We start from the raw sequence: 16,974 nt of genomic DNA, 5'->3' as shown, positions 1-16,974 counted from the left end.
ACTCTACGAGGGTGGCAAACTAGACTTGACAGCTGCAGCAACTAGTTTTCTGCATTGAAACTCTTGTGAGCCAGATACAGCATACGTGAATGGATGCCAAAAAGTTTAACTTTTATTAAACTTGTAGACTCAGCTCTCATGAAATCAAAGACCAAGAAGTTACACAATTTTAAAGTAATATATTTTAAAAAGCTGCATTTTGAGCCCAAAACCTCATCCAAACAAGATAATTCTATCACAATAATTGAATCTGAGATGAAACTGTAAGAGATGAACCCTCTGCTTCAGTAAGATGAAGCAGAGGGTTACTTGAAAGTACTTCAGTTTATTCAAGTTATGAGTCAGACTATTAATGCAAGTGCCCTGAAAGGATTTCGAAGGGCTTTACAGTGCTTAAGCAATTCAACTGCAAACGATTATTTTATAGACTTCTAAATAGAAACAAATGTTAAGAGTCAGTTGTATGATGCAGGTGCAATTAACAGCAAGTGACAAACAGAATAAATTTTTAGATATTGGACTCAACTGTCCTTTGTCAGCTCAGTTCATTGCTTGGAGTATTAATCAGTCCCAAAATGTGCAAAATAAATGAATTAAGAACCCATATAGCTTACTGAACCTCTTTAGTTCTTTATTCCACAGCCATCCACAACTTTCTCAAAAAACCAAGTTAGAAAGATCTTTAGCCTCCTTCAACCTGTGATGCCATTGCATCACTGGGTATGCCTCCTGTAGGTCTGGAGGAAAAAAAAGAGTATGTCCTATCACTGAAGTTGGAAAAGTTGCTGTATCTGCCATATAAGTTTTATCACAATATTCTCCATAGCTCAGAAAATTGCCTACAAAATGAAAGAATAACACAGAGAACTCAAGAAACTGAATATGCTTTATTTTAATTGCAAACGTATTTTAAATGCATGTTGAGAGAACATGAAATACCTTTGTACGTAGTTATATCCCACTTCTGCAAATAATGACTTGCTTAGCCTACCATAAGATTATGTTATCACTAAGTTCACAGTAGCCAAGTTCCCCACCCATATAAATTCCAAACACAGAATTAATTCCTGGCTGAATGTTAAAAAACAAAAAAATCAGAACTCTTTACAAAGTATAACAATATACTGTGCTGCAAATAGCATACTAAAACAACTGCAATATAAATGTATTGTTCTTCAGGATGTGTATTATCTGTACTAGGATTTGTATACGCAGGGCTGCAACTGGGGGGGGGGGCAACCGGGGCATGTGCCCCGGGTGCCATGCTGATGGGGTGCCAAAATAAGCGCTGGGGGGCGCCAAAATGGGCATGGAATCCATGTTTGCCCCGGGTGACACAGAACCTAGTTGCGGCCTTGTGTATATGGGAATCAACCATTCCACTGTGCTGCTTGTTTAATCCAATGTGAACCAAGATGGACGTTTCCTATTTCTTTCTATAATTCGTTTGCCTTCATCTTCAGCTTTGGGTGTTTCTCCTGCATAAAGCACAACACTTTCTACAGTGGGGGCCTTATGTGGTCCATCTTCCAGTACTCCTATTTGCTTTCTTATGGCATAAGTTTCCTGTTTAACTTTTTCATAGCAATAGCCACAAAGAACATGCTTCTCTTTCAAGTTGCCACATTCAGGACAGATATCAACGTTTTTCTAAAAGAAAAAAAAAAGAGTCTTAAGATGCAGTGATGAGAATGTTTAATTATTTATAAAAAATCTTATCTGTTTTTCATTAATAACCATAACAATACAGTAGAGTACAAAATAGGATTAAACAACTTATCAAAATCATAAAACCAGGACAAGAACAGCACTGTCCAATGCCAGGCAAAACTCAATACGTCAGCAACTTAACATTTTACAAATTTTCAGTGGGAACAGGCAATATTTGAAGGATTGAGTCTGCCTTTCAGATTCCTCATGTTCTAGAGGGCTGCTGGAGGCTGTTCAGCGAAGAAGCAGGAGTGAATTTTTTTGGCCTGTTTTTCATTTTGGGGAGAGGTATTTAGGATGTGAGGGGGAGCAGGAGGCAATCTGAAAGGCAATCTGCTCCATTTCAAACCTTAACCTTTCCAAGGACAGGAGCTCAATGGTGGGTATGGAAGTGATTTGTTTCCCAGGAATCTCCTGCTCCTATTGTCCTACTTAAAAGGACAGTGTGAAACTAGGCAAAAATAGGTGCCATAGTGGGTAGATGGACAGTTTTCTGGCTGGAACAGTTTGTTTGTTAGGAGTTAAGATAAGCAAATAAAAACAAACCCACACTAAAATCCAGCTATTTTGCAATCAAGTTTTGGTTGCACATTCTCAGCTGATAGTGACATCATGCAACCCACAGACTGCCCAGATTTATACTATACATTCACAGCAAAGCCATTGTGAAACGAATGTACATTTATATTTCTGAATTTTCTTGTCAACTTACTCCTGTTGATACGGAAGAACAGACAATTTAGAAACACTGCAAGGGAGACAAATTCCCAATTTTCTGCAAAAAGAAACTTAACAAATTACCTTTATCTTTATAAGGTGGTTAAAATTCCTTCGCCTGCAGCGATTCACTTCAATTGTTCGCCTTGACTTTGGAGCTGGCATCCAAAACATGCTGTCTAAAAAGCTTGGATTTTCATAATATTCAGTTTCCTCTTCCACAGGATTGAGTAAAGAAGCTGGAGCTTGTACTGCCAAAGCAGGAGCTTAAGGAAGAGATATCATCTCCAAATAGTGTCATATATTAGTCTGTTTAAGACAGTTTGTTTAAATTCTTCACTTCCAGTGGGGGACTGGCAACTTGAGACGTGTCTCCGCAAGCTTCACGGCTGACCCAGCAATACAGACTTTTTTGGGCTCAGGCAGAATTTTCTAGAGCCCAGAAATGTTCTCCGGATTAAGGAGAACCCCAGGAATTACTCTATCCTGAAGACCACAAAACAGCATTTCGTGATCGACTGGTAAACTAGCAACTAGGAGGCAGAGATTTCGATCATTTCCTAAGCTGTGTTAAAGCCTTAAACGGATTCAAAAGCTGCATACCCCATTTTTAAAATACCATTTTTTTTCTTTTTTAATATTATTAAGGAGAGGCTTTTTGCAACAAAGAAATGCAGAATCTCTTGGTGGTTTTCATTTCTTTTGGAAGTTATTAATTTATTAATTTGGCTTTCCCCCCCTAAATCTATATATTTTCTTTTTTCTTTTTAAATTGTATTGTTGGATTTAAAGACTTTTACCTGTTTACTGTCAGAGCTGAGCTGTGATCTATCTGCTTTCCAATGAGAAATGGCTTTGTTTGCCTTTATTTTTCCACCCCCGCTGAATAACACTTTCTTTCTGAAAGACAGCCTCTTGTCTAATGTCCTGAGGCACTAGAGGGCACCATAACATTCTGTGGAGGGATATGGAAGATTTTAAAGATATTTTTAAGGAGCTGTACCTTAAGATTACTTATGCTTTGGACCATCTCTTAGAAAGTTATTTGGAAAATAATGGTCCGGTCTCAAAGAAAAAAATGAGGAGTAATGTCCCAAAGCCAAAAAGTGAAGGGAAGAAGATTCACCTCTTGAATATTAATTTTGAAGAAGGAAAAGCTTTGGGTGTAAGAGGAACAGAAATGGCTGCATTTTTGACTACTGAGATCAAAGTCAAGATTTAAGCCTCAAGGGACCGAAGGTCGTTGAAGATGAGTTGGACTTTACAAGGCAAGTCGAGGATTGCAAGGAGAAAGCCTTGTGTGTAACAGTGAGATATATAAATGCCTTAGTTTACTTCGAAGTGGGTTAACTGTTTAATTGTGTTTATTAGGGTGGTCTTTTAAAGGCTTAGACAGATGTTTTTGCTTTGGGGATAATAAATTTACCTTGGGTAAAAGGATATTAATAAGGTTATTGTTTAAATATGTAATGGTGGAGATATAATGTTTATATAAATGCTTTGGTTAGGTGCAAAATTGTAATGAAGAAGGACAGTAAGTTTAACTATATAAATGTTTTGGTTAGGAGTAAAATTGTAATGAGGAAGGATATTTGTTTATCTGTCTATTAAGGGGGGAATTTTTGTTTGTATGTTATCAATTTTTTCTATATATATATATATTCATTTCAAGGGAAAAATAGTATTTTAGAGGAAATGTTATATTGAGAATGGAAATGTTTTATAGAAGTAATGCTTATCTCAGTTTGAACTAGAGTAAGAGATTGATATTGACTTCTTCATATCTTTGTTGTAGAAAGTCAGAAGTTACCATGTATGTATTATGTAGTAGTCTTTTTTGTATTTTCATGCTTTTTAGTTCTTTTTTTTCTTATAATATACTTTATTTCATTTCTTGTAGTTTTATGTATTTGTTGAAAAACTTAAAGCTTTATTAAAAAAAGATAGTTTGTTTAAATTCAATACAGGATTCTAAAGCTTTTTTTCAATGGGGTTCATTTTGAACTGACAAGTATTTAGATTTTAAACCAATAACATCTCAAGCTAGCCACATGCAGTTCACTCCTTTACATATTTACTGAACAATTAAGTATCACTTTAACACATGATTTATTGACTAGGATAGCAATTTTAATTACTTGAAGGAAGTAGGCAGCACTGAAAACAAAGGGGCTTACTTCTGAATAAACATGCACACAAATGGAATGCACAGGATTGCAACCTAAAGTATATATATCATTCAATTTTTTTAAAATGAAAAATGTCTCCTTTGTTTCTCCTCCTCAAATTTATGTTTTTTGGTGCCTTCCAGTCAGTGTTAACTCCTGGTGACTGCTTGGAGAAGTCCCTGCAGTTTTCTTGGCAAGATTTCAGAAGTGCTTTGCCATTGCCTGTTTCCCAGTGCTGAGAGAGTGTGACTGGCCCAAGGTTACCCAGCTGGCTTTGTCCCTAAGGAACGACTGTAATTCAGGATCTCCCGGTTGCTAGCCTGGTGCCTTCAGCACTACACCAAACTGGCTCTCATAGTATTTTACTGTTACTTACTCTAACAGTTTACTGTTCCCACATTTTAAGATTATGGACAAAACACGAGGGATACAAACAATTTTGGAGCCTACTATAAGAATGCTCTACTTTCAGCTTTAATACTACCCTCCATTTTAACCAACATTCAGTTTCTCTTTAAAAAATCCCCTCTCTGCGTTTTCTCCATACCATACCTTTTGTCTTGAGAAAGAGCAGAAAAAGAATTACAGGCAAGGAAGCAAACAGACTGGCAAGCTAGCTCGAAGGCGATCAAGCAGCAAAGCCGAAGCTACTGCGACTAGCAAATCTTTAGTAGAGTTCATCAGAAAGCAGTTTTCTAAATAGCTTTAAAATCTCTCCTTGGATTGAGTGCCACTAAGCTTCTTCAACGAGTAGCTTGAAGATCACTGAGGAAATTTTCTATTGAGTTCTTGAGGACTAGCATTATGAACAGCACATTTGAGACTCTTACCCCATGGTGGTGTGTGGCCGCCAAGCTGCCCCCAGCAGCTTCGGAGAAAACGACGGAGTATGGGCAAAGGGGATGAGAACACCAACAACGCCGCCATGCTATTCGGTCCTCGTTTTCCCGGCACTCCTGGTGGCTCCGCCCACGATTCAACTACGGAATCCGAAAATACAAGTTAATAGTCATCGCAAAGAAGCCTGGGAAACCGAGTCAAACCACCAGACTCGGTCATGTCTTTCTTACACGTCTTTGATGAACAACCCTTCTCGTTCTGTGACTTTTGAGTTTCAAAGTGCACAAGAGACTGCAACTGAGAGCACGTGCAGCCCACCTCAAAGATTCCCCATAATTCACGGCACTCCTGGAAATTCAGAGCCACGTGCTGCTTTGGGGATTTCTCAGGCGAACTTCCTTTGTCATAGAACTGCTAAGATCACCTCTGAAATCCGCTGCCCCCGTAAGCATTTTTTCCCCTCTGCGCACGCGGGCTACGCTTCCAGCGCGCGCAGCCGCAGTGGCCAGAGCCGGCTGTGAGGATCGGTAGCGCGTATCAAAATGGCGGAACGCGGTTATAGTTTTTCTCTCACTACCTTCAGGTAGGGGCTTCTCTTGTGGTGGAGGGGGGGGAGGGAGCTTTGAGGCGGCCCGGTTGAACCGGCCTGAGGGGGCTGCGTCAGGACTGAGGGAAAGCTCTTTGCTTGACGGGTTGCTGTGTCCGGAATAAGATCAGGGGGAGAGATTTTGTGGAGTCACTGCTGCTGCTGTTGGTGGCGCGGCGTTGTAGTAGGAAGAAGTGACACGGGGGTACAGTAATGGTAAAACCCAGAGCTGCGTTGCACACGGAGGGAGAATTCAGTTTAGCTATGGGATTTTTGAACAGACTTGATAAGTCTTTAGGGTGAGATAGGCTTTGTTTATCTGCCCTGCAAAGACCGCATTTGTCACCTGCCCGCATCTTTGGCAGATTGATTAGTGGTGCTAGATAATATATCAAGAGTATATAAGTGGCGCTGCCACTCAAAGAAGGGACAAGATACTTGGAGTAAAAGTCGGCCGTATACTTTATTGTCGCTTTTTTTCCTCCTAAGGAATACAATCCTAATGTTATAAAATGGCTGCTGAAAGACATTTCCATCTATGACTGTTTTTTGAAATCATAAATTAGAAGTTCATTTGTGGCCCGTGATGGTGAGGATTGCACAGTTTATTAGTACATTCATGGCTTCAATGCTACATTAGTGATACTAAAGTCGTGGAACATGATTACGTTCACAATAAATTAGTTTTTGTCACTACTTTGTGCCACATGATCTTAATAAAAAGTGCTATGCTACATGTTTCGATTTCATATAATTAAAGGCTGGACATATTGTGACTGGACATATTTTGTCTGCCTCTTGATTTCTCATTAGATTTTTTTTATATGATACATTATAATGTAATGCTAAAAAAGGAATCTACACTTTTAAATGTATATATAAAAGTGGTGATGAATATTCCCAACTTAGTTTTCTTTAAACACACACACACACACAAAGACCTATTAATTCAACGTTCTTATTTCAAATTAAGTAAACTTAGATTGCGGTCCTTTGAAAAAAAAAAAGCTTGCTCACAAGAGGGTTGAATATGATTTTGTTCAGGGCCAGGCACTGCTATTAATTGTAACAGCTTTTTTGCTCCATTCTTTAATCCCAGCTTTTGACTAATTTCCACCTATTTTTGTTGAGCTTTTCAGCTGCTTTTTGACTTAGAGGACTGGTAAATATACAGGGCTGCACTAACTTGTCAAGTGTATGAAGATTTTATGGAAAATTATATTGTTAGAATTTGTGGGAGTCTCCTTGAAGTAAAACACATTACATTCAATGGAGATTATAGTTAATCCAGATTAGTTTTCTGAGGATTGCATCTTGGCAACTATACCTCAGATGTGTTTATTCAGAAGTCCTTTAGCATATGTAGGTTTTTTGAGCTGTTAGTTGCATAGAGCCTTGCGAAAAATTCTCCAGAAGTAGAACATGAAAATGAAATAACATATTTTATTTAAAGTTTTCACTTGGGAATTACAGAAGACTGTTGCTTGTCCTGAATATGACTATCTGTGAGTTTGTTTCAGACTAAATTGTACTGAACTCATTAATTTTTTTTTGAGAACACTGGATAACATTTTAGCTCTAGACAAGTATTTTGACGAAAATGCATTTTAATTGCTAACTGCTTGTACATATTCTAATGTTCTGTGCAATGTGCTCAGTATGCTTTTGTTAAAAAAAAGGCAAGTAGTTAATTTGATTGGCTTTTTTGTTGGAAAATGTTTTCTCGGAGAATTGTCTCATGAGTGAATTATATGCTTTTATCCAGCCCTTCTGGAAAGCTTGTTCAAATTGAATATGCTTTGGCAGCTGTTGCAGCAGGAGCCCCATCAGTTGGAATTAAAGGTATTAAAGATGCTTATATAGTTAATAAAGTTTACCAAATTTTTAGCATAAAAATTCGCACGCTCCTACTTGAGTTATTTGTGACTAGAAGTGGGAAACAAAACTGGTAAAATGTTGTTATCTGATTGCCTAAAAGAAGCTTTTAGTTGGGCCTGCAAGAACAGATTGCTAGAATAAATAAGCATTTGGCCCAATCAAGCACAATTACAATTTTGAGATTCCATGCATGCTATTCACCTTTTAAGATAAAGAGTTTCTAACATGAAACTTTCTAACATTTCTAAGAAAGCTAAATAATAAACAATTATTACTTTGATAATTCAGGGTAAATTCTGTGGTTTATTTAAAGTATTTACATCCCACAGTTCAGTTGGAAAGTTACCTAATAAATCTTATATAAGAAGAATGGAAGCAGTTTTATAATCTGACCAAGTATAATTCAAAACAAGGGATAGGGTGGTGCTTATCAACAGCAAGGCACAGGATGATCCAAGTATTGTAAGATGATATTTATTAAAGAGAGAAACAATGGTAAGTGAGCCCTGTTAAAGGGATCATACACTGCAGAGAGGGTGGGAAAAGAAAAAGGATCAAACAGAATTTATAATGATTCATAATCTTTTTCTCTTTTGATAAAACCTACTGGAATGGCAGTTGGATGGTTGGGGGAAACACATGATAAAATGTCTACAGTATGATGTATAAGCAAATGAATTCATCAGTTTATTGATTTATACAGTAAGTATTTGAAATGTTATAAGGGAAGGAGGAGAAAGATTTTCTAATATCACTAATTCAGTGCTTTCTCTTTTTTTATGTAGCTGCAAATGGTGTGGTACTAGCAACAGAGAAAAAGCAGAAATCTATACTGTATGATGAACGGAGTGTACACAAAGTGGAACCTATTACCAAACACATAGGCTTGGTATATAGTGGCATGGGCCCTGATTACAGGTAACTAAGAAAAACAAAAATAAACAGAAGTTTGGCCTTTGGGCTGGTTTTGAGATAAATAAAATCAAGTTGGTTAAACATTGTCTGGAATTCAACAAGTGCTATACAAGGTGTTGTTTAGAAGGCATCTTTACAGACAGTTAACACTTAAGCTTTCCCTTGAATATATGCATATGTATACTAGCAGCCTGGCTTTGTGGCCTGATTCTATTCCTGATTCCCTCTGTGCCCTACCAAATGTGAACAAGGTTGTTAACTGCCAGGACTGTAATCCCAGATATGTTTCTTAATGTGGAAATACAGGTTCTTGATTAATAACAGCTAGGGCCTTTTTCTGAAATGTGCATGTCGTACCTGTGTGTTCATACATGTATCAGTATTGTGAGACTGACCAAGTAGCCTGATCCATAAAGCAAATGAATTAGCTAATATCTTTCTTTTAATCATTCTTGGAGGTTTGTGGCCTATCACTTCTTAGGATAGTATGAGAATAATTGCTCTCCCATTATTCAGCTGAAGGTGCTGATGAAGAAGTAAAGTACCAGAGGCAGGCTAAAAGACAGTAAGATACACAGTATGTTAATATTATGCTTGCAAATGTTTTACTTTCTGCCTAGATTCCAGGTTTTCAGAGGATCTGGTTAGCCAATTTTAAAAATTAGCATAAGCCCTAAAATTAATGTAAGTTAAAAAACAAAACCACAAAACTTTACCCAAGGGCGGGGGACTGAAAATCCCAATGTTGTCTGTGTGTGATATGGCCCTGTTTATTTGCACATTATTTTGTTCCCTGTGATCTCAGTTTCTCCACAAACATTAAGTGCAGCCCTCAGCCATGAAAGATCGTCTGCTCCTGCTGTAATTTAATAATCTGTTTTGCTTATTTTTTTGTCAGAGTACTCGTTCATAGAGCACGTAAATTGGCTCAGCAGTACTACTTGGTTTATCATGAGCCTATTCCAACAGCTCAGCTAGTGCAGAGGATTGCTTCTGTGATGCAAGAATACACACAGTCTGGGTATGCTATTTGCTTCTAAATAAAATTCACTCTTGTTTCTTTATTCGTATTATGAAGGTGGTACCAGTCAGTTTGTCTAATATACCAGGCACTAGTTATGTAAGGATTACTCAATAAGCATAACCTTATCATGCATATGAATGTGCAGACTCTTCCACCTGCTGTTTCCTAGCACACAAGCTTACTGTGTCACCTCCAGGGAACTTGCAGTACTACTAATTAGAGAGCATCCCCATAAAAAAAGAAGAAATAGGCTGCCTGATTACTAATGCCCAGAAGTACCTGCAGATCATGCAATAAGTTTAAAACAAACCGTGGATATCTGTTTTCTACTTAGGCCATTTTGGTGGCATGGGGATCGATAGGGCATGACTAGGCATATTACACTTCAATTGCTAAACTACATTCACAGCTTAGTGTGTTACTAAACCGTAAATACCTATTATGTGTATTAAAATATGAGGCAGTCATGATGATGCAACAAATAACATTTTCTAAGACTGCAAAAATTAAATTGTTTCCTGGAAGAGAGTATTCTATTCTTGCTTACCCTGCCTTGGTGAGATCTCTGCTTCCAGTAGGGTGAATTGGACAATTATTTTAATTTGCTGGCGTACAGGCTGAAATGTCACCTTATCTTTGTACCGTAGGTAGGCTCATGAGCTCTCCCGCTTCTGCTTTTCCACTTCCTTTTGAAGAGCCTTCATTTAGGACATTCTTGAATGTGTGGCCTGAACAAGAGTGCCACAATCACTTGCTGCCTAACCCATGTCTTCATTGTGCTGGTCATCTGTAACCTAGGAAGCTGTTAAGTGAAAAAAATGAATAATAGAAAATTATTATTTATCTCAAGAAACTAGCATTACTAATGCCCTAACATATGAGTTTTCGGTGCTCTTAATGTGAGGAAGATCTGCTTGATTTGCAGATGCATTTTTTCCATCATTCAGTCTCCATGCTAATAAAATTTTCACCTGCTTGATTTTTGCATGTAAAGCTGCTGCTAAAGGAATAGAAGCAGAATCAGCAAAATCGTTGGCGGCTCTTTCAAATTATAAAATGATGTGACTGTAACAATAACTGACCCAACAGCTTCTTTAATGCTGCCCTTGAGTGTTTCTGATGTCTGTTTTGCTCGATAGGGGTGTACGTCCATTTGGAGTGTCATTGTTAATATGTGGATGGAATGAGGGGCGACCATATTTATTCCAGTCTGATCCATCTGTAAGTATTTAAGGTTGGACTTCTTCATAGCTATACCAGGTTTTTATATAAGGCTATCTGCTTGAGGAACTTTCTAAAGTATTGTTTTCCTGCAGTACTATTTTTAAGGAATATATATGGATGATTTATAGTTAAGAACTCCAGGATAAAATACTGTTCACAGCTACGGTGGACAGCTTGGATGATGAGCTTTAAAATCATATGTTGAGACCTACTAGATCTGAGTAAGGAAGCGTCATGTTCAATATCCTCCTTTTACTGCTGTTTGCCCTTTTATTTCAGCATTTACCCACAGAACACCTTCTGTACCTAGAGATTCCATTTAGTTATCTTGGCTAATAGCTGTTGCTATTACCATGATTTTTTGAAATTTTGCCATAGTGAATTCCATATTTTATATTGTCCGAAGAAGCTCACTTTGATCTTTCATTCTGGGTTCCTATATTATAAAACAGCCAGACTTCTTTTTATCTTCTCAAGACCAGGCCCGCAACTAGGGTCTGTATCACCCGGGGCAAACATGGATTCCATGCCCATTTTGGCACCCCCTCCAGCGCGGTACCCAGGGCACATGCCCCGCTTGCCCCCCCCAGTTGCGGCCCTGCTCAAGGCTGCAACTTTGTAACCCCTTGGGTGATTTAATTGATAATCTGTTATAAAATGTATTAGATTGTGCTGGCTCAGCTCTCCTAAATTTTGGTATTCTGTACTTGTAGGTAAAGTGACATAAAGATGCTGCCTATATACTCACGTATAAGCCGAGAATTTTAGGTGCCAAAGCGCATCCAAAAAATTGGGTTTGGCTTATCTGCTGATGGGCTTATCTGTGAGTATATACAGTAATGCTTTTAAAAAGTACCGTGTATCTCTCATAAACCCGTCTGCGGATAAGCCGACCCTCGAATATTTAACAAAAATAACATGAAAAATGTGCCATCCGTGGATAAGCCAATTGTGAAAATTAAAACATGAAAATTTTGAGGGTCAGCCTATCTGTGGATGGGCTTATAAGCGAGTCTATACAGTACTCTTCCCTCCTCCCATTTCATCAGAGTAATCAGAATAATTGTGAGATAAAACCTCTTTCATACACTGTCAAAATGTTGGTGAATTTAGCCCATTATTATCTCTTTCAGCTGGCAATTGGAGAATACTAGGGTTTTACATGAAACAGAAGATATGTTTTATTTCAGACTTGAAGCAAACCTGTTGTATTTTGGAAGTTCTGCAGAACAATTTTCATAACCAGAACCTCGAACCTGTTGTTATTGTGGCTGAAACAGAGGGATCTAGAGGGATCTTTCTAGGTTATAGAACAAAGATAGTACACTTGGAGTGCAGGATATTGTCACTGATAGCTAAGTGGACTACAAGTGTGGCATATCCAGTGGCCCACCTGCCTCTTCTCGTGATGTTCTTAGTGTCGTCTTTTCTGTATTTACCCATCTGCTGCCAGTGTCCTTGGCTTTTTCTGGTCCTCTCTTCCCATTACCCCAATACTTCTGCTTGGAGCACATGCCTCTGTATCAGATCCAAATACATATAGTATTTACAGACTGCCTGTTCTGTGTGTAGAATGTTTTATACATTTCTAGAGAATACTGTTTTCTCAAAAGCCTAAAAAGTAAGTATTTTGGTAGTGGAATGTATCAGGCTCCTTTTGAACATTTAAAATTTGATCCCTTTCCTCCCATCCTTAAAATCTGCTTTTAGAACTTCTTTCTATGAATTTGTACAGAGATGGGTAATTTCCAAGAAATTTTTAGTAAGATAATGTTTATTTTAATCAGTACTTATTAGAATCAGTATTTTAAAGGTAAAATTTAATGTCATTTATGCAAGAGGTTTTTAACTTACTTCTCCTACATTCTGTGTGCCCTCCAACTTTTTAGTCTACACTGAGTCTTTAGACTGTTTACCTCAGTGTTTCTTAAACCTTCTTCTCTCAGAACCACTTCCCATGTTTAAAATTATGGAGGACCCCAAAAGAGCTTTTGTTTGTAGTCATAGTCCTCAATTTACTTTTTTCTCCCCCTATTCTCAGTGAAGTAAAGTAACCTGTACTATATAGACTATTTTATTGGTAAAAAATACATATACGTATTTCTAATTCCCTGTACTTTTTACTTCCCAGGGGGCATACTTTGCATGGAAAGCAACAGCAATGGGGAAAAACTATGTAAATGGAAAGACATTCCTTGAGAAAAGGTAATGATATATTAATACTCATAGAAATTCTGTAATTTGTAGTAAATTATTATCGACCTTGTAATCCTGATTTTTTATTTGAATTTTCCATTTCTGGATTGCCCTTTTCTGAACTCTTGGGAAGGTTTATAGTTAAACATTAGTAGTGCTAAAAACTCATGCAAAACTGAATTTTTCAAAATTCATCTTGTTCTGAATAAGCTCATCAAATTCATCTCTGTAGCTTGTAAAGGTTTAGTTATTCCATAAAACAGGAGTAAGTATCCCTTCCACTCTCCTTTTTTTTTAAAATTATAAAACTTTTTTTATTTAAGAGGGGAAGCTACCATGCTGAAAAGAAAGTTGGGAAAACCTTGGCCAGGGGTCACATTTTTCTTGTTTTATTTTGTTAATATATTTATAATACTGGTTTACAGTGCATAATGTACCTACATAATAATGCATTAAAACAATATTCAGTAAACCTTTAAGTTTGCTTTCTAGAGGCCAATGTGATCATTGCTGGTGACAGTAAGACATCACCAGAGTGGTCAAAGCAAATTTTGGTTTGATTTTTTTGAATCTAGTATCTTAGCACCATTTTGATCCACACCCAGGAAGAAACTGTGCAAGGCTTAAAATATCCATTTTGCCTCTTAAATCCAGTAATACACACACACAAAAGGGAGGGGTGTAAAATGTTGAGCCTGCCATTTTGCAGTGGCTGAGGTCTGTAAATGGGGAGTTGGGAGTTGTATGCAACATAAGGTTTTCCACCATGCTGTAACACAAGCCTAGCACCTTCCTACTTTACAAGAATGTCTTTAAACCCCACAAAGAGTTTTAGAAAATTAGAATGGTGATAACAGGCTAGTTCTTCGGAAGTTGATCTAGAAAAAGAGAGTGTAACGAGGTGTCATAGAGGAATATAGCAACTTTATCAGATTGTTTTCTGGTAAATGGGTATTTTGTAATATTCTGGTGACAAGCCATTGAATTAGCAAGCTCTTCCACCTCAATAGCAGTCATTTTTCCACAGCAGTCCCAGATGTAGTTTCAAAATTCCAAATGTGCTTATTGGTCCAAAAAGATTTCTTGACAGTGAAGTAACCAAGAAAAGTAATTCCTAAATTTATGGAGCTAGTCCTGCACTTGTGCAGGTTTTAGTTTTGTAGTTAGAACACTGGAGGAATATTTTAATATTTTAAATTTCTTAGAAAATGTCTGTTCTTTTGCAGATACAATGAAGATTTAGAGCTTGAAGATGCTATTCATACTGCTATTTTGACATTAAAGGTGAAAAATATTCATTTAAAATTTGATAAAACTTTCAAAGTTGACATTTTATTGAACAAAATTATGTATCTTTTCATTACTAGGAAAGTTTTGAAGGACAGATGACTGAAGATAACATAGAAGTTGGCATCTGTAATGAGGCAGGATTTAGAAGACTCACTCCAACTGAAGTTAAGGATTATCTGGCCGCAATCGCCTAATCTGAGTTGATGAGAACATGCGAGCGCTCTCACTTTTTAACTTCAACCATTTAAATTGGTGGCTTCTGCACTCTTATTTCTACTTTGTTAATCCAGTAATTTTTTTTAAAAGGGAGAAATATGGATTCATGTGCTACTGAAATTTGGAATTAGTTAACTTAAAACATTAAACAATGTACAAGAATACAATTATTTACACATTTTTAATGAAAAAAATCCATATAAAAGGTGGTATAATTTCTGAGTAAATTTCCAAAAGACTTCATTGTGCTAACTTCAAGTGTTGCTAAAAGTGCTTCAAAATCCAGATTTTGAGGCCATTCAGTTAACTAAAGTGGTAAAGGCTCCATAAAGCTTTGTAAAGTCAGAGCTGCATGAGTAGAACTAGTATGCAGGTTTTGTCATACTGGAAAGAGAATTTGTAAAGAAGAGCCGATGACTTATGTATATACTGAAGGCTTTTGGAAAGGTTTTCTTTTCAAATGTGAACCATTAAGAGGGGCAGGAAACCTGCCAAGCATCTAGAGAAGTATCTGTGGTACACTGGGCACCCCAGGTTTACTTTGGTCATAGTTCTTCAGAGTTTCATATGGATTCTTTACCAACCTGAAGTGGCCAGATACTAAATTTGGGACCTTCTGTATAAAAATCAGGGGTTCCACTGATGAACTATGGCTGTTCCCTTTATCTTGGAAACCTTAGGTGAGCATTCTGAACAGGATAGCAGCGGAGTCTTTAAAATTATTTTGCAGTGGAGATGGGAAGAAATAGATATACTTGGCTGTGATCTGGAGCATCCTTTTGTTTTACTTGTTGATTCACCCCTTTTTAATAAATACTTTTTATATATATTACACAAAAGCTCTCAGAACTGCATGCTTTACCCTGACACTGCAGATTTTGTGCTTAGTTGTACATTTAATTTAAAAAAAGGCTTGAGAGCATGAGAACAGGTCCTAAATATACTGTATTTTACATACTGTAACCAATTTCATTCTCCCTCTATAATCTACACACCCCTAAATAAAAATCTACCGAGAAGTTAGAAGCTGAACTACTCCACAGTGTTAGCGTTCTTCCCACCTGCCTAGGTATAGCAATATTGGATTACTTTGCAGAATTGGAATGACTAAAATCTCCTAACTATCCTGCTTTTTGCAGTGTATGTATGATGGTTGGGCATTCAGTGTAATATACAAATACACATTTTGTATATTTTTATTTTATTTTTAATACTTTAAAATTTATTTTAAATTATTTTTATTTATTTTTAACATATCTTCCATTTGCGAATCATTCTATATACAAAGTAGATGGGTTTGGGAGGTCCTTGCACACATTTCAGGTAGTTTGGTCCATTTACAAAACAAGATAGGCCTGTATTGTTCCAGACAAAGTATTTGTGGGAGGAATGGTGAAAATGCAAAGGACACGGGCAGCTGAGTGGAGGAGAGAAATGCTCTGCAGTGGTTGTGGAGGAGGCAAGTTGATGGCAATGTCTGAAGAGAGACATGGAGAATTGACTCCTCTGGGAAAGTTGGTGGGCAGGTGTACTGCACTGAGACATCAGCAAGGGAGGGTTGGGAAGGTACTGGGAAGATGGGGAGGCTGGTGGAATGTGCTGCTCTGAGACCTCGAGAAGGAGGGAGCAGCTGAGCTGGACCCGGGGCAACATGTACCAGCCTTATCTTTCTTGTCCTGTCTGGATTTTATTACGTCTGAATCCCAGAATAACCCAAACATTCCAGGTTTGGGTTTTCCTGAGCTGTAGTTGACCCAAAATGGCTTGATGGCACTTCAGAAACACAATAGTTGATTCTGGGTTTGAATATATCCATTTTGTGTGCACCCCTAATTAACTGGCAGACTGTTTTTAGAAACTCAAAAAAAAATATCAAAATTTTAAAGCAAGTTTACAGTTAAAAAGTATTAAAAAAATACTGTCCAATCACAGCTGTACCAATCTCTGAATCTCTGATACCTGTTTTTGTGTGTCTAACTAGGGACTGACAGACAATCTTTCTCCAGTGTGTATATCAATCATAGTTGGGTTTCTTCATATATTGTTTTAACACTGAGAAGCAGGAGCTGGTCTTTGGAAAAAATTGTGGAGCTGCATATTTTGCAGCTTCTAGAAATGCTAGAGACCAGCTGTTTTTTAAAGGGAAGGTTAAGAATGAATATCATGGTTGCCCATGTAGGGGGAAAGCCCTTGTAAACACCTTTGACTGT

At 37.5% G+C, this 16,974-nt stretch overlaps 2 protein-coding genes across 2 annotated transcripts; one reads left to right on the top strand and one right to left on the bottom strand.

Moving 5' to 3' along the window:
* Nucleotides 1-872: 872 nt before the first annotated feature.
* On the bottom strand, nucleotides 873-5,863 carry MRPL32 (mitochondrial ribosomal protein L32). Its single transcript, XM_063304170.1, has 3 exons — nucleotides 5,426-5,863; nucleotides 2,512-2,693; nucleotides 873-1,650 (listed from the first exon to the last, which is right to left on the bottom strand). The coding sequence occupies exons 1-3, from the start codon at nucleotides 5,520-5,522 to the stop codon at nucleotides 1,396-1,398; spliced, it is 534 nt and encodes a 177-aa protein (XP_063160240.1). The 5' UTR covers nucleotides 5,523-5,863; the 3' UTR covers nucleotides 873-1,395.
* Nucleotides 5,864-5,897: 34 nt separating this feature from the next.
* Nucleotides 5,898-15,799, top strand: PSMA2 (proteasome 20S subunit alpha 2). Its single transcript, XM_063304169.1, has 8 exons — nucleotides 5,898-6,018; nucleotides 7,787-7,863; nucleotides 8,685-8,817; nucleotides 9,713-9,835; nucleotides 10,978-11,059; nucleotides 13,194-13,267; nucleotides 14,485-14,542; nucleotides 14,626-15,799. Exons 1-8 carry the CDS (start codon nucleotides 5,978-5,980, stop codon nucleotides 14,740-14,742), a joined length of 705 nt encoding a protein of 234 aa, XP_063160239.1. The 5' UTR covers nucleotides 5,898-5,977; the 3' UTR covers nucleotides 14,743-15,799.
* The last annotated feature ends 1,175 nt before the right edge of the window (nucleotides 15,800-16,974 follow it).

This window comes from Candoia aspera, chromosome 4, assembly GCF_035149785.1.
Source record: "Candoia aspera isolate rCanAsp1 chromosome 4, rCanAsp1.hap2, whole genome shotgun sequence".
In the NCBI taxonomy this organism is placed as follows: domain Eukaryota; kingdom Metazoa; phylum Chordata; class Lepidosauria; order Squamata; family Boidae; genus Candoia; species Candoia aspera.
This window is presented reverse-complemented; position numbering and strand designations above follow the sequence as displayed.